Source organism: Equus caballus, chromosome X (genome assembly GCF_041296265.1).
Source record: "Equus caballus isolate H_3958 breed thoroughbred chromosome X, TB-T2T, whole genome shotgun sequence".
Taxonomy (NCBI): Eukaryota; Metazoa; Chordata; class Mammalia; order Perissodactyla; family Equidae; genus Equus; species Equus caballus.
In genome coordinates, this window is record NC_091715.1 from 101,764,354 (window position 1) to 101,788,330 (window position 23,977).

Sequence of the window (23,977 nt, forward strand, 5' to 3'; positions counted from 1 at the left end):
ATTTTCAACATTGTTAGAGATATTGGTTGTAAATACTCTTTCCCAGTGTCTTTTTCATTAGCTAGCACGTGTTTTGGCATGCAAAGTTATTGTTATTTTTACGTAGTCAAATTTATCAATCTTTTCTTCCCTAATGTGCCTGGAATTTGAGTCATAGTTAGGAAAGCTACCTCCACTTCCAGATTATAGAGGTGTTTATTCATGTTTTCTTCTAGTACTTGTATGTACTTTTTTTACTTTTAAATCTCAACTATCTGTAGTTTCTCCTGATGTAAGACAGAGAAATGAATCTCTTTTTACCTTTTTAACCATATGGTTATCTAGTTATCACAATACCAGTTCTTAAATCATCCGTCACATCTCCACTGATTTAAAATGCTGCCTTGATCATATTCAAAACTTCTGAATATAATTGGACCTGGGTCAATATTTTCTATTCTGTTTCATTAGTTTTTCTGTCAACTCATGGGACAATACCACACTCTTATACTGTACATTCTTTATTATATGTTTTTTTTTTTAAAAAAGATTTTATTTTTTCCTTTTTCTCCCCAAAGCCCCCCGGTACGTAGTTGTATATTCTTCGTTGTGGGTCCTTCTAGTTGTGGCATGTGGGACGCCGCCTCAGCGTGGTTTGATGAGCAGTGCCATGTCCGCGCCCAGGATTCGAACCAACGAAACACTGGGTCGCCTGCAGCGGAGCGCGTGGACTTAACCACTCGGCCACGGGGCCAGCCCCTCTTTGTTATATGTTTTAGTATCTGGTAGGACTAGCTGCCACCCCCTCCCACCGTGCTTCTTTTTCAGGGTTTATTTGACAATTCTTGCTGTCTTTTCATCCAAATAAATCTGATAATCAACTAAATTATTATCTAGTATGATTGTCTAAATTCACACCAAAATGCTAATGGTATTTAATTTGAAACACATTAAATTAATAAATTACTTTGGAGAAATTAGCATCCTTATGATATTGAGTCTCCTTACTCAAGAATACCATTGGGACCATCCCTGTGGCCCAGTGGTTAAAGTTCTGTGTGCTCTGCTTTGGTGGCTGGAGTTCACGGGTTTGAATCCCAGGCACAGACCTACTGCATTCATCAGCCGTGCTGTGGAGCCATCACACATACGACATAGAGGAAGATTGGCACAGATGTTCGCTCAGGGGTAATCTTCCTCAAGAATAAAAAGAGGAAGATTGGCAACAGATGTTAGCTCAGGGTGAATCTTCCTCACCAAAAAAAGAAAAAAAGAATATCATATCTTTTTCTATTTGCTAAAATCTAGTTTTGTGTTCTAAATAGGTTTTGAACATTGCTTCTTAAGTTTATGTCCAGCCATTTTCTTTCTTTTATTATATCTTCTAGGTTTTTTTAGTTGTGCATGGGAAGGCTATTGATTTTGGATGTTAATGGTATAAACTGCTTTACTAAATTCTCTTTTTGTTTGGTGTAATTTTTCCATTTTTTCTTTGAGTTTTCCAATGTGTAATGATATCATCAGCAAACATAGATTTTACCTCTTCCTTTTGCTTTTAATTGCTTGCTTTTTCACTTACATTGTAAAATATCTCCTACAAAATGTCAAACATTACAGGAGATAAGTTAACATCTTGTCTCATTCTTGTATTTAGCAGGAAGACCACCAGTATTTCCTCATTAAATAGGTTGCTGGCTTTTTGGCTGGAATGTGTGTATATATTGTCATGCTAAGAAAGTATCAGCCAATTCCTATTTTCTTCACTTTTAATAAAACATGAATGGACATTAGTACTGTCAAATACCTTTTCTTAATCTATGGAGATGATGATATGATTGTTTTCTTTGGCTCTGTTAATACAATAGATTATATTAATGAATTTCCTGGCATTGAAACACTATATATGTGTCTATGTGTATGTGTTTTTGTATAATCTTATAAAATATCATATACATATATATAAATAAGTAGAATTGCATTCCTACCTCTAACTAAGTGTGTGTAACCCTGTAGTAGTGAGTTACCCTCTATAAGCCTGATCTTGGTTATCTGTAAAATGAGCATACCTATAGAATGTCTCTAGCATGTAGTACTTCATCAAATGTATGTATTGGCTCCCCTCCCACAAAAGACATGACTTTAGCATGAACATCTCATAGAGATCAGTTGGATTTGAAGCAGCGGGAAATGAAATGTGTACATATTTAAATAAGGGATAAAGTTTGGTGTAATTTCTTTATAGGATGAGACACCTGAGGATGGTGAGGAAAAGAAATCAATCATCCTCTTATTCCTTTTTTTTAGGACAATAATAGGATTTATTATATCATTTACCAAGAAATCTGATGGAAAGACAGTTCCATGATTGGTTAACTTAGCTGTTCAACACGGTCATTAAAGACTCAGTAGTGGTTAGTATTTATTGCTGACTTCCTCTGTGCCCAACATTGTTATAAGTGCTAACCCAATACTTACTCACTTCAGCCTCACCACAACCCATGAGGGGGAGCTGCCGTTGCTCACCTTTAAACATCAGGGAACTGAGGCACAGTGAGGGTAGTGCTAGCAAGCGACAGACTAAGATTTGAACAGATTCTGTGTGGCCACTGATGGTTCTTGTCTGATAAGACTTTCAACCTCACTGTTAATCAAGGCTAAACAAAATAAATCAAATTGAGTTACAACTCTTTTCCTAGTCAAATAGGCAGGAATTCAAAATATTGATAATAATCACTGTGGTTTGGCATTAGAAGGAAATGTGTCCTGTTATAATCTAGCAGTGTTCCCCAACATCTCGTCTCCCTTCCTGTCCCTCAAGGACATTCTAAAGGCTTTCTTGTGAGTGGGCTAGGAATGGTCTTGCTTCCCTGCTATTTTTTTATATAGTTGAAAGAGCAATAGGTATTTATTTTAGGTAAAAATAGTTAATGTATAAAAGGGAAAAAATCATTACCCCAGACATACCAACCAAAGATAAGCCCTGAATGTTTTCATCTGCATTATATTCTTCCAGAAGTTTTCTTGCGTGAGTGTTTATATATTTATGCATATTTGCATGTATTTGTATATTTATCTACAAAAGAAAAGATCTCATCTCACATGTAGTTTAATAACCTGCTTGTCTCATTGTAGTGGGTTGAGTTGTGTCCCCCGAAAAGATATGTCCAGTTCTTAACCCCTTCACATGTGAGCGTGACCAGTATAAGAAATAGGGCCTTTGCAGATCTAATTCGGTAAGGATATTGAGGTGAAATCACCTAGGATTTAGGGCTCACCTAAGAGAAAGGAGAGGGAGATTTCACACACACAGGGAAAAAGGCCATGTGGAGACAGAGGCAGAGACTGGAGTCATGCTGCCACAAACCAAGTTGCTCTAGAAGCGACCGAACACTAGAAGAGGTAAGGATGGATTCTCCCCTAAAGCCTTTGGAGAGAGCATGGGCCTGCTGACACCTTGATCTCAGACTTCTTGTCCTCAGAACTATGAGAGAACACATTTCTGATGTTTTAAACCACGAAGTTCATGGTAATTTGTCATGGTGGCCTCAGGCATCTAATACAATCAGTAACAACATACCCCAAATGTCACCAATTGTGAATAAATGTCAGTCTCTACCCTATTTTTTATGCTATGGAGAGAGTAATTCCAATAAAGACATAGAAAGAAAGATGATTAAAATTTATTATGTGCCAAGTGCTTTTGATGTATTGAGTCATTCAGTGCTCACAGATCCCCTATGAGGTAGACACTGTTGCTAATCTCCAGTTTACAGATGAAAAATTGAGAGGCAGAGGAAATAAGGACTTGGCTCATGACTGCACGTTAGGGAGCAGGACAGCTTGGATTTGTACCCAACACTTCATGCTCCAGAGCCTGGGAAACTCAAAGATTTGTTGTTAAGTGACAGAAGCAGTCTGCACAATCATGTATATTTTCAGAGCTTATTAAAAGTAATACTCAGTATGTTAATATGTTTATAAAAAATATCTGGACCTAGTGACAAAAAGGTGACTTGTGACCTTGGTGAGATCATGTTCATTGAATCATGGGGACAGAAGCCATAGTGCACTAACAGAAGTAGTCAGTGGGAAAGAAGATTGTTAACAGGGAATGTAGAAAACTCTTTCTGGAACTTTGATTCTGAAGGAGAGTGGAGAGAGAAAGAAAGGCTTGTGGCTGCATGGGAATGAAGGGACCAAAGAAGAATTTTTTAAAATCTTCTGTTCCTTGAAAGTTTAAAAATTAATGCACAAAAGCCATCTCACCTTGGGTTTAACCCCTGAAATTGCCCATGTAATCATTTGCCTTCTTTTCCTCTTACTTCTGCCATAGACTTAATGAAATACCTCCAATGGAATAGTATAAGTTTTAAGCCCAATATATAGTTAGGTACTAGTGAATCAAAGAATGGAGAATTTTATGTCAAAGAAATGCTGGTAATTTTTGGATTTTTTTTTTTCAAAAAGATTTTATTTCTCTCCTTTTTCTCCCCAAAGCCCCCCGGTACATAGTTGTATATTTCGTTGTGGGTCCTTCTAGTTGTGGCATGTGGGACGCTGCCTCAGCGTGGTCTGATGAGCAGTGCCATGTCCGCGCCCAGGATTGGAACCAACGAAACACTGGGCCGCCTGCAGCGGAGCGCGCGAACTTAACCACTCGGCCACGGGGCCAGCCCCGGTAATTTTTGGATTTTTGACTCTCAGGGAGGCAGCAGAAGGCTGAAACCTTGGTGTGACGTGGCTGGATCATGCATGATCTGAGGACCCCTGCACCGGTGACTGCGACAGGTCCAGAATTTTCTTATAAATGTAGTAAGATATGGGTCGGTCCACAGCAGCAATTAGGCCAAAACTATACCTCACTGGCCTGGTGCCATCTCTCACTGAGCTCACCAGGTGAGGAACTGGATTAGGGTCTGTGCAGAGGCACGATGTGGAGCAGCTCTTAGGAGTTTCTGAAACATCCAAGAAAGTAGAGAATCTTGTGTCTCTAAAACTTTGAAGTCAAGGTATATTAGAGAGATATGTGCTTCTTTCATAAAGATATGTATATTCTCCTATGGGAAACAATTAGAAATGACTCCTCACAGTGCCTGCCTTAGTCCTGAGGCTTAACCTGTCCCTACTGCTGTGTCCCAACATTTAAAGGGCCATTGAAGTCCCACCACATGCCGTGTACTCTGGGCAGGTTTTCTCATTAACCCCTCAGGACAGCTCTGTGATGAAAGCATCAGGTACGTTGAGTCCCATTTCACAGATGGCCAAGCTGAGGCTCACAGAGCCTAAGTCCTCTCTCCAGATAAGTGGGAGAATGGCAATGAGGCTCCATCCCCTGCCCTTCCTAGAGAACACAGAGCAGCCTCCCTTTTACAGAAGATGGGCTTCCACAGCTGGAGAAATGGGTATTTTGCTCTCTCCTGATATTGTGGCCCCTGGGTACTCACTCGAAAGCCCCTCTTGATGATGAAGATGTTAGTGCACATGTATGTGCACAGACATTCATTACCTTGGAAAAGTATTCATTGTATTCAATTTCATGGGGAAACGAAGTAGATTCAAAATGGTATTGACAGTGTATCTGTGTGTGTGTGTGTGTATGTATGTGTATGTGTTTCTAAGTCTCCTCTAGTTCAGTCACCCCACCTCATTTATCTTCAGTTCAGACTGTGGCTCAATTCCAATCTCAGGTTTCAATATCCCAGAAAATGAAAGATACAGACAGATTACAGCCACTTGGTGGAAAATCCTAGAAAACTCTGAAACCACTAAACCAAAATCCCAAGCTCCATCCCTCCCTCCCTCTTGCTGAGCCCCTCGTCTGAGACTCTCACAACTGACATCCTATACCTGGACACCAGATTGCATCCATCTCCATTTTTCTTGTTCAGGGAATAAGAGGACATTTTGTCAATAATAATAAATGTCATCTAACAGTTTGTTTACTAAGATACCAATTCTGTCCGGAAAATTCACATGTATATTAAAGCAATTCTATCTGCTGTCGACCCCAAATCTACATTGCGTTCATTGAGTTCTCTCTTCCCTCATCAGTGTAGGTTGATATGTCCACGCTGTAGTGGGCATCCCTCCCAGGAAGTGTGGTGTTCACCCTCCATTACCTCATCCTTGTACAGGTTGCCCAGTCATTCTCCCACACCTTGTCTGTCATCCCCTGTCCACAACACTGGACAGAGCTGCCCAGACTCCACTGCAACGCCCCATCTTCCCTGTCACCTCCCGCCTGCCCTGCACTGCTCATTGCCTACGTGCCACCCACTGCCAAGGTGCACTACTGCCACTTGATGTTTCATCGTGTGCAGGCCTTGGAGTGTATGTTTTCAGTTTTCTTTTACCCCATCAGCATTTTCAGACAGAATTAGAGTTTTTCTGAATAGGTTCACAGGCTGAGTTTTAAGGGATGATATCGTATTTTTTTTATCCCTTCCAGGCAGTTCTTAGGTTAATGATGGTGGTACGTTGGTGCCGCCTTGTTACAGAAGCCTGAACTGCAGCCTCCACATCGCGGAGCAGGAAGGTGGGAAGGAGAGGCTGTGACCCAAACCCACCAGACAGAGCTTTCTGAAGTCTGGGCCATTCTCATTGTACAGGGTCACTGACAACCTCTTTCCATGCTGAAGAGAAACCTGTATGTGAAAGGAACAAAAATATTTTTTACTTTTATTCTTTGAGACCTCTGGATAAATATCTAGAGACCCATATAAGCAAAAATGGATCCGTACCATTTATGATCTTCGTGACACACTTTTACCCTTATTATCACCATCTTTCCATGTAAATGTATGTCTATGACAACATTTTAATTTACAACAAAATTTTAGTTTTTTATTTTTTTTACATCATCTGGGCGTTTCATTGTCTAGAAACCTCACAATTTACTTCACCTGCATCCTAATGATAAAAATTTCATTCCTTTACCATTTTTTCTTACAAATAATACTATACTAAACACCTTTGCTCATATATATGCAAATATCTTTGTAAGTTTCTCGTTATATTAAGTTCCTGAAACTATTCTTTCAAAACCATGAAGTCTAGAAAAGTTTGTGTTAACACAATACATTCAGGATGCTATTACTAATGTATACTCCTAAGAATATGGTATCAAAGTGTCTGTTTCTCTACACGTTGGAAATAATGTGAATCACTGCTAATAGGCAACAAATCATCTCTCATCATTATAACTCTTTTTTAAATGTCTGACTAGAATTCCATCCTGTGGATGTGACGTGATCAAGTCTCACAACCCCTTGTTATTTGGCATTCAGAGTGTTTCTTATATTCCCTATTATCAGCACTGTGTGAATGGCATCTTTTCAGTGTCTGTACACTGCTGAAGGGTACACTTCATGTGGCTATTTTCACTGGAGAGCTGAATGTGTCTTCTTTTAGCTCAGAAACTATCTCGGGAGAATTCTAGCATTGTAATAACAGAACCTGGTCAATGATTCAGTGTATGAGTGTGTGTAGTATCAGTGTGTGTGCATGTGTGTGTGCACTGACAACTACATTTCCCTCGTCTTCCTTCTGTCCCTTCATGGCATTGCTTCCCATTTGTCCTCCTTTCCTAAATTCAGGCCCAGAAGTGAAGGTAGGGAATTATCAGGACAGCAATCCTTATAACCAAATCCTTATTAACACCCTTAACTACATCCTGAAGATAAACTTCTAACAGGGGAATTGTCAGTGTAAAGAGTGTGCACCTATTGACCCTTTGAGAAGTCCTGCTGTACTGACACCCAGAAAGGTAGTTCCAGTGTAGTCTCCCCAAAGTGGAGTCATGTGATAGAGGCCACAGAGGAGGGAAGTAAGTAGTAATGCTGACATCATGTCACACAGGCCAGGCCCTCTACCCTGTCGTGGAGCCACTCAAACCATGCCACAGTCGGAAGATGTAGAAGTGATCAGAAGTAAATCAGACTTTACACACAAGTGCAACCTGCAGTAGCATGTGTGGGGGAAGGTCATTGCTTGTAGGAACACAGGACATAGAGTCAGCAAGCCTGGGATACAGCCATGGTTTTATATAAATTTGTGTTTATATAAAACACGTGCGTCAAGACCATTTTTATTAAAAAGACTGATAGTCACTGTGGTACAATAGAAGACCAGGGCAACTTCATGTTGTAGACAACTTTATTGGAATATAACTTAGACAATAAAATTCACACATTTTAAGAGTACAGTTTGATGATTTTTAAAGAATATGTGGACTTTGCAATAATCACGATAATTGAGCTTTTGACGTTTCCATCACCCAAAAGTCCCATTGTACTTGAATGCTATTATGTCTTGCACTTACCTTCAACACAAGAAACTACTGATATGTTATCTGTCTCTATGGATTTGCCTATTCTGGACATTTCATGTAAATAGAATCATACAATATGTGGGCTTTGAGATATTTGACTTCTTTCACTTTGCATAACGTTTTTGAAGTTCATGCATGTTTTATCATCTATCCGTAGTTCATTAATTTATATAACTGAAAAATATTCTTTTGTGTGGATATGCCACATTTTGTTTAGCTATTCATCTATTGATGATCATTTGGGTTGTTTCCACTTTTTCGCTTTTATGAATGATGATGATATATGTGTATTCGTTTATAAGTTTTTGTGTAGATATGTGTTTTCATTTCTCTTGGGTATGTACCTAGGAGTACAATTTCTGGGTCATATAGTAACTCTGTGTTTAACCATTTGAGGAACTGCCAGACTGTTTTCATGACCCTCACAGTCTTGAGGAAACAGGTTTAGTTTGTTGTTATTCTCATGATTAAACTAGGATTATTGGTTTCCAGAAAGAATACCACAGAGCTGCAGTGCCCTTCTTGTCACAACCTAGCTGAGAGGACATGATATCCACATGATGTCACTGGAGATGTTGACCTTCATCGTTGGGTTAAGGTGGTGTTTGCTGAGTTTCTCTAGTGTACAGTACCTATTTTCCATTGGCCTACTCTATTCCTTAGAAGTGAAGCATTAAATTTTCCCTGTAATATATATATTTATAGGAGGAGAGAGAGAGAGAGAGAGAAAGAGATTGATTGATTATGAGGAATTAGCTCATGCCATTTTGGAGGATGAAAAGTCTCGTGATCTGCTGTCTACAAGCTAGAGACCCAGAAAAGCTGATGGTGTAGTTCTAGTCCAAGTCCACACTCCTGAGAACCCAAGGACCATTGGTGTAAGTCCCAGTCTCAGGGCAAGAGAAAACCAATGTCCACTTCAGCAATCAGACAGAGAGTGCAAATTCTATGTTCCTCCACCTTTCTGTTCTATCTGTTCGGGCCCTCAATGGATTGGATGATGCCTACCCACATTGGGGAACATGATCTGCTTTACTCAACCTACCAACTCAAATGCTAATCGCATCCAGCAACACCCTCACAGAACACCCAGAAGTAATGTTTAACCAGATATCTGGGCATCCCATGGCCCAGTCAAGTGGACACATAAAATGAATCATCGTAGACCTCATGGAGGGATCCTATCTACATATATTATTTGGAACTGTTCATAAAGACAGTTTGATTCCTCTCACCCATTTCATTATTAATTCAAACATTTATTTATATTATCTTGGATTCATGTGTATTTATTATATAGGTTGGACTATTTTACTGAATGGACACATCCCAAACGAACGTCCAGCACTGTGGTTTCTGTGGTGCAGTGTAAGTATTTTGATTTAAGAATCAGAAACCTACAAAAGAGTTCCCTATTATCAGCATTGTATTTCAGCACTGTCTTAGTCCATTTGAGCTGCTATAACAAAATACCACAGACTAGGTGGCTTATAGCAATAAATATTTATTTCTCACAGTTCTGGAGTCTGAAAGTCCAAGTTCAGGGTGCCAAAAGGGGAGAGTTCTGGTGAAGGCCCTTTTTCTTGGTTGCAGGCTCCAGTTTCTCCCTGTGTCCTCACATGTTGGAAGGAACAAGCAAGGTCTCTGGGACCTTTTTTATAAGGGCACTAATCCCATCATGAAGACTCTGCCCTCATGACCTGATCACTTTGCAAAGGCCCCACTACCTAATATCATTAATTGAGGGTTAGGTTTCAGTATATGCATTTTGGTTGGGACACAAACATTAGACCATAGTAAGCACTATTACATTGCCTAATTATGATATATTAGACAATGTGCAATGTTTTTAGACAATACATTGAACTATGATACAGTATAAAATAACATGATAATTTCAGGTGATTTCATTGCATGCTTAGAAATCCCTTGAGAAAGAAATAAAAACAAATAAGAAAAAGGTTGTTGAAAGGACCATGAAAAAATATTGCTACCATTCAGTAAACCTATTAGCAAAATCCCTTATGATGAAGCCAAAGTATGGAATGTAGAGAAAAATTTGTGCTTCATTTGAAGCCCATTGTCTATAGCACACTCTTCTCTATTATCTGACTTTGACTCTATGGAAAATATTTTACAACCCTAACATTTAGGTAACTGATAGCATTGTAATATAATCCTTGTCTGTACACAAATAAATGAATTCTATCTTAGAGAAGGAAACTTTTGTCTCCATTTGAACATTCATTTCTACACTCATGATCTATAAATGTGACAAAGAGGTAGATGTTGACCTTGTGAAGGTTAATTTCAGTGGCAGTGTGGGGAAACACGTTAGATGAGGGATGCAGACTGAGTTGGAGGGGAGGTGCAGGGGGATGTGAGTTGAGTATTGAGAATTCCTAATAGATACAAAGGGGAGAATGCATGTGAAGAGGACAGTAACTAGAGACGTGGAGAAGGGTCCGGGTCATTAAATTATGTTCTAAAATCATCAATTATAAGAGGTGTGAGCAGGTTGAAATCTTAATGGGAAGGAGCCATCTCTTCTTAGATTTAACATCTGAATTTACCACAGCACTCTTTCCACACTTTACTTCCTTGTTTCCATTCTGGAGAAGCCTAAAACTTTACCAAAGGGATGGTGTAGAGTTAGGTATTAACGCCTCTTAACTGTATGAGGGAATGGATGGATAGATGGATGCAAAATGTGTCAGGCATGTGCTGGGAATTCATGGATTTTTATGTCCCTGTGCAGAGCTCCTCATGCAGTTGACTTACCCAATGGTGTTGGGTGGCTGAGAGGATGCAGCTTCTTGGGATTCTGCAACTGATGGCTGCAAGTCCTCAACATCAGTGTTCAGAAGCAGATTTAGGCAGACCGCCACACCTTACATCCTGGAGGGATCCAACTCTGACTTAAGCCGGTGAGTTCACAGACATACTTGCTTTCCATTCTGTGAACAGGAGTGCAGTCTGCTCAGAAGCATGTTGTTGTCTAGCTCTTGTTCCATTCAGAGTCTTAACAAAGTGTAGATCTGGCTCCTCGCTAAACTTGAATTCAACATATATTCACAGAGAGACATTCATAATCTTCCAGGCATACGATCTGTTCTTAGGAACCCCCAGAGGCCACACATATACACATGCACAACCTGGAGCCTACATGCATGCCGTAGCACCAGGAGAACCAGCAGGCTCATCTGCCCATTGCTCATTGTTTGCTCGTCTGCATATGTAACCAGACCTTACTGCAGTAAAAAATAATGACGATTGATGATTAAACAGTATTTTGTGTACTAGGGAAATTTAAAAAGTTTCCTCAATATCCAGTTAAATATCATGACAATAAGAGTATTTAGTTACACAATAGTAACCCAGTGTGTGTGAGCTTGTGGGGAAGCCTACACTCTGAGATATTGCTGGTGGGAATGTCAGTCAGTACAAACTCTTTCCAGGTTGACTTGTCGATGTCCATGAAAAAGCCTGTGCACTCCCATTCTGTATGTATGTACTTGGGGCTGGCTCCTTCAAGTCTAGATCCTCAGCATGACACCTGTCCCTCTGTTAGAGTGCATATTCCTTATCATAGAAGTTGTGCGGGCATGCCACTTTTAAAAACACTGAACTAAATGCATACCCTCATTTTTGCAGAATAGGAAATTGAGGTCCAACGAATTTCAGTGACTTGCAGAAACACAGGCAGGACTAGTAGCCTGGCTTCAGAGGTAAGGATACAGATTTCAGAAGTGAAATAGGTTAGCAGGAAGCAAGATTTTCTTGATTTTGGTGTGAAGTGCGGCTGAGCATCATACAGCCTGAGCATGGACATAGGAGGTGGCAGTCTCTGCTTTTTGTCTTAGTAGCAGGATGACCCCCAGCCACGTTACTTAACCTCTGCACATTTTCTTTTTCTAGCTGCAAAATGGAAAGAAAATCATACCATCTAACTCCCAGGAATGTTGTGGGAAATATGCAAGATTGAAAAAGTACCATCATTCAGGAAAGGTGAGTCTCCATGACTCCCTGAGGTCAGGGGTTGTGCTTTTCTATGGGATTTTATGTATCGACCACCTACATTGTTCTGCAACTGGCCTTTTTTCCATCAAAAATAGCATCTCTCCAGGCTTTCATTTGCATTTCATTCATTCACGTGTTTTCAAATGTTTCTTGGGCATGTACATTGCTCTTTACATGAGTTTTCTGTGTGTATATGTATTATTTATTGCTAAATAACAAATTACCAAAATGTTTCGCTGCTCTAAACCAACAAACACGTATTACAACACTGTTTATTGGGGTCAGGAATAAGGAAGTGGCTTAGAAGGGCATCTCTGCCTCAGGGTCTCTCACAAGACTGCAGTCAAGGCAGAGGGAGGGGCTACAGTCACCTCAAGGCTCGACAGGAGGCTCCTCTTCCAAGCTCATTCGCATGGCTGTTGGCCCGGCCTCAGGGCCTCACTGGGCCTGGCCAGAGACATGGGTTCCTTGTTACATAGGTAACTCACTACATCGCAGCTGGCTTCTCTCAGAGTGAACATGAGAAGGTGCCCAACGAGGAAGACACAACCTCTTTGTCACTTAATCTCAGAAGTGACATCCCATCTCTTCTCATATATTCTGGGTGTTAGAAGCAAGTCACTAACTCCATCCCACATGGAATGGGACAGATTACACAAGGAAGTGAACAGTGGCAGGCCGAGATCCTTGGGGTCGTCTTAGACACTAACTACCACATCGTCATTAGACCATCTCCCCATATTGGTTACTGGGAATATTTCATATGAGAATTAGCCCTATATGATTTGCAAATATTACTCTTGCCTCATCAGACAAACTTTAATGATTTATTTTGCCATAAAGTGTTTGAAATTTTTCAATACTATAATTTAAAAGTAATACAGCTTATTATATTAAAAAATATAAGAGATTATAATCTCTGAAAGAGATTAGGACATTTGAAGCCCTGGTGGCTTCAAGACACAATGAGAAAAGCTTTAGTGAAATGCAGATTACTGAGCAGGTTTCCCCAATATGCCTAACCTCTCCTAATATCTTATGCCCTGATGCAAACTATGGATTTAATAATAGATTACTCAAATACATGTTAAGATAAAGGAGATACAATTTAGAGTACCACATGCTTACGTGAGTTTAATCAGCATTGATATTCTACCCTTCAGCTCATCTGAACAGAGGGAACACCTCTTCTTCTGACTTGGCCCCTGTCTTTCCACCGCTTTAAAAAAAACAGTCAATTCATGTAGTCCACATACCCAGGTATCTTGGTTCCAGGTGAAGGATTTCACTTCGACCACCACCATCATCCTCATCATCCTCATCACCAAGAGGGTTGTTTTGTGAGCACCCATGGGGGAGTGTAAAGTGACCAGTCTCCAAGCCTTGCTGGCCCATCGTCTAGATAACAGGTCGCTGGGTGTATGCAGTGTTACTCAACCTTCTGTCATTATTGTTCCCATTATGGAGGTCCTTTAAACTTTTGTCCTTCATCTTACCCTTTCTCCCTAGAACATGAAATTTTGATACCACACATGATGTGTTAACTGTTTCTGTACTGTGTGTCTCTGAGTGACACAAATAATTCTAACGTCTACCACTGCAGGTAAAATGGGAGGACACAAAATTCCTTACTTAGATGGAAATGGGGTGTGATTTTAACCCTTGAGCCCAAACTTCATGAATGAAGAGATCAGATGACAGATGACTGATGATGCCCTGTTCTTTCTAACAAGACACCACCAACTGGGAATGGTGGCCCAGCGTTGGCTCCAGAGGCTGCCTCTACATCTCTCACCTCCTGAGTTATTTTGTGTGGACCAACATGTGCTCTGTGTGTGGCAGTGAGGGCGTGTGCTTTCTGGGTAGCAGGGAGCGGGAGGAATACTGGGGAGGGGTCAGCTGCTAGGGAAGCCCTGAGTGTCAGGGAGGCTGATGTGAGAAGTGAGTGAAAACCGGGGCCCTGAATCAGGTCGCTCAGTTATGAAGTAATGCCTGATAATCAGGGTGGCACACTTCACCTCCTCAGAGGCACCTGAAATCCCTGTCAGAGGGTGACACTGCCGTGTTTGTGTGCCTAGTATCCTGGTTCTGAAGGCGGTTCGTAACAGTGTGAGCAAAGGCAGTGTTAGTGTCTGTCCTCACATGGCAGGGGGTGGTTGTGGGGGAGGGTCGACTCCTTTGAAGGACACAGGTGGTCAGAGCTACTTTCTAGACCCCACTGCCTGTGGGCAGGACAGCCTCCTCCAGGTGAGAGGAGGACAGCAGAGAAAGCCAGGTAGACATAAGTGTCTTTTATTTTTCTCAAGGACATCTAAAGTTTTCTGGCCATCTCTTTCTCATTAGACTTGCATGTTCATGTTGTAACACCCCTCAGCACATTAATCTGAGAACAGCTACAGAAGTAGACTGCTTGCATCTCCCATGATAAAATATGCTGGACATCTTCTAAATAATAATACAAATGGAAGTAAGTCTAATATGTGACTCGAAGAAAATGCCAAAGTCTCACAATCAATTCCAGAGATATGAAAACGACATAAGATAAAATCCACCTCCCATTCCTAGTTTGCAAAACAGAAGAAAGACCTTAATAAAATACTGTTTTAATATGACTATAGGAATATTTGCATTGTTTACTAGGTGTCTCCTAAAGCAAGAAGTGCACACTGATAAAATAAGGACCTGGACATTCAACTCTGACTGAGCGAGGTGCTGGCCTCGGGACCGTCGAGCACTTTTACATCTTTCACAACTTGAGCTAGAACTCAGGTCTGCTGAATCACAGCTCTGTGTTCACCTCGTGAGTGACTGCAAAGCTGCCTTTAAAAGGACAGGCAGAATTTCCTTCTTTTGTTGGCTGCATAATATTCCATGTGTATATATACCACATTTTCTTTATTCAGTCATCTGTCAACAGACGCTTAGTTTGTTTCCATGTCTTGTGCACTGTGAATAATGCTGCAATAAACTTAGAAGTGCAGATGTCTCTTTCAGATAGTGATTTCATTTCTGTTGGACATAAACCCAGTACCTTCAGAATATCATGCAAAATGAAATAAGCCAGACATGGAAAGATTAATGTCACATGCTCTCACTTATATGTGGAAACTAAAAATAAATAAATAAAAGTTAAACTACACTAACAGAGAGTAGAACAGTGGTTACTAGGGGCTAGGAATGGGGGAAAAGAAGAAATATTGATCAAAGATTACAAACTTTCAGATCTAGGATGAATAAGTTCTGGAGACCTAATGTACAGGATGGTGACTATAGTTAATAATAATGTATTGTATACCTGAATTCTGCTAAGAGAGTAGATCTCAAGTATGCTCACCAAACACACACAGAAAGTGGTAAATATGGGAGGTGATGAATATGTTAACTAGTTTGATGTTCGTGATCATCTCACAATGTATACATATAACAAAACATCACATTGCACACGTTAAATATGTATGATATTTTATTTGTCAAAAAAAGATATAAGGGATCTTGTAAAGATGGTGGCGTAAGCAGACTCTGAACTCATCTCCTCCCATGAACACAACCAGCTTACAAGTATTTTTGGATAAATTACCCTGGATAGAAAACTGAAAACTGGATAAAAAGAACCCCCACAACAAGGGACAGTCTTGAATAAGGCAGAAGAGGCAGAAATTCCTTCTGGAGAGAATAAAACCACCTTCAGGAGCAGTGGAGTTTCTAAGATGGCCTGGCAGGAGCCACCCTAAGGTATGCAGCTCTCCCTGGAGGAGTGAGCTCTGGAGTGGGGGCCAATATGGCTATAAGCATCCTTCAGACTCAGCACAACTGAGACAAAGGTCTTACTATCTGGCTTTGCTGGCTATTAACTGTAGCAGGGGTACCCCAATAAAAGCTATCAGATGAGAGCTGAAAAGACCCAGGTCTTAAAGGGCCCCCACACAAACTCACCTGTCTCAGCAACCTAAACTCACCAGAGAGAAGGCTGACAGTCCTTTGGTGAAAAGAGACTCACCTGGTGGGCTCTGGGTGCATCTCAGTGAGAGGAGAGACCTCTCTGGAGACTGAGACATTGGTGGTGGCCATTTTTCTGACCTAGTCCAGGTGTGCTGACACAGAACCTGCCAGACACCATTGAAATTCTCCCCCTGGCCTGTTAGCCCAGGGGTCTGCCACACCCACTAGAGTGCAGATTTAATTCAGTTCAGCCAAGGCAGGCAGCCAGCCCTAGGCACCAGCCCTGCCCAACAGCAAGCCCTCAGGTTACTTGTCGGCCTGAATTGACTGGGTGCCTTGATCTTCTACAGGCAGGGGAGTGTGTCCATCTCTGTGGGACAGGGCCTGTGTGAGGACCAGGTGAACTGTGGACGGCATTGTTGGAGAGGTGGGGGCCTCTACAGTGGGGCATCAGGGTACACTCCAGGGGATTGGAAAGTGTGCACGGCCCAGGACTGTGTTGATGGTGTGTAGCCAAAGGTGCAGAGGCTCCCCAAACCAAATTTACAAACAGCTGGCCAGGGAAGGAAAAAGTAGACTCCCTGGGCACCTGCATTAAGAGCAACCCTGCCACAGCAGAAGGACACAAGTAGCCCACAAAGGTGTCACTCCTGGATCATTTGGACTGGTGACAAGAGGGAAGCACACTGCTGGGCCTCAAAAGGCATCTCTTACATAAGGCAACTTCTCCAAGATCAGGAGACATAGCCGACTCACCTAATACATAGATATAAGCACAGAGAAAGAGGCATAATTAGCAGACAAAGGAATACATTCCAAGCAAGGGAAAAGGACAAAACCCCAGAAACAGGACTAAATGAAACAGAAATAAGCGACCTACCCGACAAAGTGTTCAAACGAAAACTCATGAGGATGCCGACAGATATTGGGAGAAGACTGAATGAACACAGTGAGCTCATCAACAAAGAACTGGAATATATAAAGAAGAACCAATCAGAAGTGACGAATACAATACTGGAAATGAAGAAGTCGCTAGAGGGACTCAATAGCAGAGTAAAGGATACAGAAGAACAGATCAGCGAGCTAGACAAAAGGCTAGAGGAAATCACCCAAGCTGAACAGATAAAAGGAAAAAGACTTAAAAGGAATGAGAACAGTCCAAGGGAACTCTGGGACAACATCAAGCCACTAACATTCATATTATAGGTGTCCCAGAAGGAGAAGAGAGGGACAAACAGGCAGAAAATTTATTTGAAGAAATAATAGCTGAAAACATTCCTAAGCTAAGGAAGGAAACAGACGTCCAAGTACAAGAAGCACAGAGAGCTCCAAACAAGATAAGCCAAAAGAGGCCCACACCAAGACACATTATAATTAAAATGTACAAATTTAAAGATAAAGATGGAATCCTAAAAGCAGCAAGAGAAAGAAAACAAGTGAAATACAAAGGAAAGCCCATAAGGCTATCAGCAGACTTCTCAGCCGAACCCTACAGGTGAGAAGAGAACGACATGACATATTTAAAGTGCTAAAAGGAAAAAACCTACAGCCGAGAATACTCTATCCATCAAGGTTGTCATTCAGAATATAAGGAGAGATAAAGATTTTCCCAGAAAAGCAAAAATTAAAGGAGTTTATCACCAAGAAACCAGTTCTACAAGAAATGCTGAAGGGACTTATTCAAGTGGGAAAGGAATGACCACAAATAGGGATAAAAAAAATTATCAAAAAAAAAATAAACCTCCCCAAAAAAATCAGGCAGTAAAATCACTGTTAAAGGTAAAAATATAGTATAGGTAGCAGATCAACCACCTGTGAAGATAATATGAAGATTAAAATACAAAAGTACTAAAATTACCTATTTCAATAATAAGAGGGTAATGGATAGAGACACACAAAACAAGAGTTTAGATATGATTTCAAAAACATGTGGGAGGAGGGGAGTGAAAAAGTAGAGCTTTCAGAAAGAGGTCAAGCTAAAGAGTCTATCAACTCAATATAGACTATTATATACATAGAATATTATATAGAATCCTCATGGTAATCACAAATCAGAAACCTATAATAAGTAAGCAAATAAATAAGACAAAAGAAATCAAACACATTACTAAAGAAAGCCATCAAACCACAAGGGAAGAGAGCAAGAGGAAAAGAAAGGAACAGAGAAGATCTACTAAAACACCCAGAAAAAAAGTAACAAAATGACAACATATACATATTTATCAATAGCTAATTTAAATGTCAGTAGACACAATGCTCCAATCAAAAGGCATAGGGTGGCCAATTGGATAAAAAAAAAACAAGACCCATATATATGCTGCATACAAGAGACACACTTCAGACCTAAAGACACTTGCAAAGTGAAAGTGAAAGGATGGAAGAAGATATTCCATGCAAATGACAAAGAAAAGAAATTGGGGGTAGCAATACTTATATCAGACAAAATAGACTTTAAAACAAAAACTGTAACAAGAGACAAAGAAGGGCACTACACAATGATAAAGGGAACAATCCAACAAGAAGATATAACCCTTGTAAATATCTATGCAGCCAACATGGGAGCACCTAAATATATAAAGCAATTATTAACAGACATAAAAGGAGAAATCGGCAGTAACACAATAATAGTTGGGGATTTTAACCCTCCACTTACACCAATGGATAGATCATCGAAACAGAAGATCAATAAGGAAACATTGGCCTTAAATGACACATTTCACCAGGTGGACTTAGTAGATATACATAGAACATTCCATCCAAAAACCACAGAATACACATTCTTTTCAAATGCACATGGAAAATTTTCCAGGATTGATCACATATTAGGCCACAAAACAAGTCTCAATAAATTTAAGAAAATCGAAATAATACCATGCATCTTTTCTGACCACAAAAGGTTGGAAACTAGAAATCAACCACAGGAATAAAATCATAAAAGCCACAAAAATGTGGAGATTAAACAAAATGCTACTGAACAATGATTGGGTCAATGAAGAAATCAAAAAATTCCTGGAGAAAAATGAAAATGAAAATCCGACTTGCCAAAATCTACGGGATACAGCAAAAGCGGTTCTAAGAGGGAAGTTTATAGCAATTCAGGCCTACCTCAACAAAGAAGAAAAATCCCAAATAAACAATCTAACAGTGCATCTAAAGGTACTGGAAAAAGAGGAAGAAACAAAGCCCAAAATCAGCAGAAGGAAGGAAATAATAAAAATCAGAGCAGAAATAAATGAAATAGAGACTAAAAAAAAATAGAAAAAATTAATGAAACCAAGTAGTGGTTCTTTGAAAAGATAATCAAAATTGACAAACCCTTAGCTAGACTCACCAAGAAAAAAACGGAGAAGGCTCAAATAAATAAATTCAGAAATTACAACGGACACCTCAGAAATACAAACGATAATAAAAGAATACTATGAAAAGCTGTTCCCCAACAAATTGGATAATCTAGAAGAAATGAATAAATTCTTAGAAACATCCAACCTTCCACAACTGGACCAAGAAGAAGTAGAGAATTTGAATAGACCGATCACCAGTAAGGAGCTTGAAACAGCAATCAAAAACTTCCCAAAAAATAAAAGTCCAGGACCAGATGGCTTCCCTGGTGAATTCTACCAAACATTCAAAGGAGACTTAATACCTGTCCTTCTCAAACTCTTCCAAAAAGTTGAAGAGGAGAGGAGGCTTCCTAAGTCATTGTACGAATCCAACATTATCCTGATACAAAAACCAGACAAGAGCAACACAAAAAAAGAAAATTACTGGCCAATATCACTGATGAACATCAATGCAAAAATCCTCAACAAAATAATAGCAAATCAAATATAACAATACATTAAAAATATCATACATCATGATCAAGTGGGTTTCATTCCAGGGATGCAGGGATGGTTCAACATCCACAAATCTATCAACGTGATACACCACATTAACAAAATGAAGAATAAAAATCACATAATCATCCCAATAGATGCAGAGAAAGCATTTGACAAGATACAGCATTCATTTGCGATAAAACCTCTAAATAAAATGGGTATAGAAGGAAAATACCTCAACATAATAAAGGCCATATATGACAAACCTACAGCAAATATCATTCTCAACAGAGAAAAACTGAAAGCTTTCCCTCTAAGAACAAGAACCAGACAAGGATGCCCACTGTCACCACTCTTATTTAACATAGTGTTGGAACTCCTAGCCAGAGTAATCAGGCAAGAAAAAGAAATAAAAAGGATCCACATTGGAAAAGAAGAAGTGGAACTGTCACTCTTTGGAGACGACATGATTTTATATATAGAAAACCCTAAAGAATCCACTAAAAAACATTTAGAAATAATGAATGAATACAGTCAAGTTGCAGGATACAAAATCAACATACAAAAATCAGTTGCATTTCTATACATTAACAATGAAGTAGCAAAAAGAGAAATTAAGAATACAATCCCATTTACAATTGCAACAAAAAGAATAAAATACCTAGGAATAAATTTAATCAAAGAGGTGAAAGATCTGTACACCGAAAACTATAAAACATTGTTGAAACAAATTGAAGAAGACACAAAGAAATGAAAAGTGATTCTGTGCGGTTGGGTTGGAAGAATTAACATTGTCAAAATGTCTATACTTCCTAAAGAAATCTATAGATTCAATGCAATCCCTATCAAAGTTCCAACAGCATTTTTCACAGAAATAGAACAAAGAATCCTAAAATTTACATGGAACAACAAAAGACCCCAAATAGCCAAAGGATTCCTGAGAAAAAAGAACAAAGCTGGAGGTATCACACTCCCTGATTTCAAAATATAATACAAAGCCATAGTAAGCAAAACAGCATGGTACTGGCACAAAAACAGACACACAGATCAATGGAACAGAATCGAGAGCCCAGAAATAAACCCACATATTTATGGACAGCTAATATTTGACAAGGCAGCCAAGAGCATACGATGGAGAAGGGAGAGTCTCTTCAAAAAATGGTGTTAGGAAAACTGGACAGCCACATGCAAAAGAATGAACATAGACCATTACCTTACACCATGCACAAAAATCAACTCAAAATGGATTAAAGACTTGAATGTAAGACGTGAAACCATGAAGCTTCTAGAAGAAAACATAGGCAGTACACTCTTTGACATTGGTCTTAGCAGCATATTGTCAAGCACCATGTCTGACTGGGCAAGGGAAACAAAAGAAAAAATGAACAAATGAGTCTACATCAAACTAAAAAGCTTCTGCACAGCAAAGGAAACCATCAACAAAATGAAAAGACAACCTAACACTTGGGAGAAGATATTTGCAAGCCGTGTATCAGATAAGGGGTTAATATCCAAAATATACAAAGAACTCATACATCTCAACAACAAAAAAACCAACAACCCAATTAAAAAATGGGCAAAAGATCTGAAGAGAGATTTCTCCAAAGAAGATATATGGATGGCCAACAGGCATGTGAAAAGATGTTCAACATCGTTAGCTATCAGGGAAATGCAAATCAAAACTACAATGAGATATCATCTCACTCCCATCAGAATGGCTATAATTAACAAGACAGGAAACAATAAGTGTTGGAGAGGATGCGGAAAGAAGGGAACCCTTGTTCACTGCTGGTGGGAGTGCAAACTGGTGCAGCCACTGTAGAAAGCAGTATGGAGTATCCTCAGAAAATTAAGAATAGATCTACCATATGATCCAGCTATCCCACTGCTGGATATTTATCCAAAGAACTTGAAAACACAAATGCATTAAGATACGTGCACTGCTATGTTCGTTGCAGCATTATTCACAATAGCCAAGACTTGCAAGCAACCTAGGTGCCCATGAAGGGACGAATGGATAAAGAAGATGTGATATATCTACACAATGGAATACTCCTCAACCATAAGAAATGATGAAATCCAGCCATTTGTGACAACATGGATGCACCTTGATGGTATTATGCTGAGTGAAATAAATCAGAGGGAGAAAGTCAAATACCGGATGATCTCACTCATAAGTAGAAGATAAAAAAGACAAACACGTAGCAATGGAGATTGGATTGGCGGTTACCATAGGAGAAGGGGGGGGGGAGGGCACAAGGGGTGATTAAGCTCACATATGAGGTGATAGACTATAATTAGTTTTTGGGTGGTGAACATGATGTAATCTACACAGAGTTCGAAATATATTACGATGTACATCTGAAAGCTATATATTATTATAATCCAATGTTACTGCAATAAAAAAAAAGATATAAAGCCCTCCTCCCTACCCAAATAAAGGCAGTCCTGGTTCTCACCATTTTTGACACATGGTTTCCTCATCTCAAAAAAAGAGAGATTGACACCACTCCCTTACTGCATGGTCCTGATGATGGAGCTCTGTCCTGATGATGTAAGACTATCCTGTGTGCATGAAACAAGCCCTGTGCAAATGTAACCCCTTCCTGTTAAAGAGACACTGAGGCAATTGGAAAATAGGGGGATCAGCTAATGGTGCAGTTTGCCCAGAGCACAGAGTGCTTGGCAAACAGGGCTAGAAGTACACGCCAACCATGACATGGGGGCCTTGGCAGGAAGGAAGCTGGGCAACCTTGGAGGGTGTTTTGGAGGTATGATTGTCTTTATCCACTTTCCTAATAGCTCAGGCATTACCTGGGCCTGCTGTTCCTTACATGAGCTGTATTTGGCTCTGAGCCTTGGCTGCTGTGCAACAACCTGCCTCTGAGATCCGAGCAGGGCTCAGGGAAACTGCTCTGGACTGCTGTGTCCATAGCGCCCTGTAGAGGGGATGATGGAGAGGGGGTGGGAGCAGGTCTGGGAAGCTTTTACAGGGGTGGGGTTCTGGTGACAGTCTGCTCTCTTGGAGGGGCCCTCTCTGCAGAGTGGATGCGTCAGACACCTATGAGGGAAGACAGCAGGTAAAGGAGATGGGTCAATGAGAAAAATACAGATATGAGGTCAAGGCCAAATGAAGCTTATGTTTCGTCTTTTATTATACATAGCCCTTTTGCAAGCAGAATTGGCATCATACACTCCATACTGTTCCATAAATTATTCCAAAGAATAGCATTTGTTTTCACCTTTCGAAAATGAGGGGTTTTAATTCTTAAGAATGGAAACCAAAAAGCGAAATGGAGGCAGATGCCCCTTTACTGATCACATGGAGAATTGCCGTTCTAAGTCCCAGATGAGGACCCAGCCAGAGTGGCGAGAGGGAGGAAGGGACCTGGGCTTGATGGTACCAGACAGAGCCTTCTGGAAGTTTCCACCCACTGACAGAAGTCCCTCTGTATCCACCAGTTTTGAGGATCTCTAAGCCTCATGAGTAGAAGCCCAGCCCCTGTCTGAGATGGAGAGAAAGTGGCACCTTTGAGTGTGTCTGCGGAGTGATAGAATTTGAAACATAAAAACACAGACCCACACAATGTCATTGTGTTTCAGCATAGAAATATGCACACACACAGACACACACACACATAAGTGCACACACATATCTACTATGTCTAAGCAAGTATTTAAACCTACTTTTTTCCTTGGCACTATACTTTGTACATATTTCAAAAATAGTAAGATATGTGTATGTTTTTCCTTGTCAATCCATTTACAAATTTCTTCTCTCCAAATTCTTATCTTGATGATTTTCCTGCTAGAATGTTTCAGTCAGTGCACGTGTATTTATAAGGTGATCTTGTATCTGCCCCCTTCTGATCCTCATCCTCTGAGTGAAAGG

At 40.1% G+C, this 23,977-nt stretch overlaps 1 protein-coding gene across 10 annotated transcripts in view; it reads left to right on the forward strand.

Annotated features, from left to right (window-relative positions):
• The window catches only part of LOC111771476 (nuclear RNA export factor 3-like), a 69,246-nt gene that overhangs the window by 11,512 nt on the left and 33,757 nt on the right, over positions 1–23,977 (forward strand). For 4 of the 10 annotated variants that reach the window (XM_070258273.1, XM_070258275.1, XM_070258279.1 and 1 more), the window contains 3 exons: positions 9,609–9,676; positions 11,067–11,235; positions 12,227–12,316. In XM_070258273.1, coding sequence (XP_070114374.1) covers positions 12,268–12,316 — 49 coding nt within the window. In that variant the 5' untranslated portion in view covers positions 9,609–9,676; positions 11,067–11,235; positions 12,227–12,267. Of the gene's footprint in view, positions 1–4,683; positions 4,768–9,608; positions 9,677–11,066; positions 11,236–12,226; positions 12,317–23,977 lie in introns of those variants that run through there. The other 6 variants (XM_070258274.1, XM_070258276.1, XM_070258280.1 and 3 more) reach the window with 4 other exon arrangements.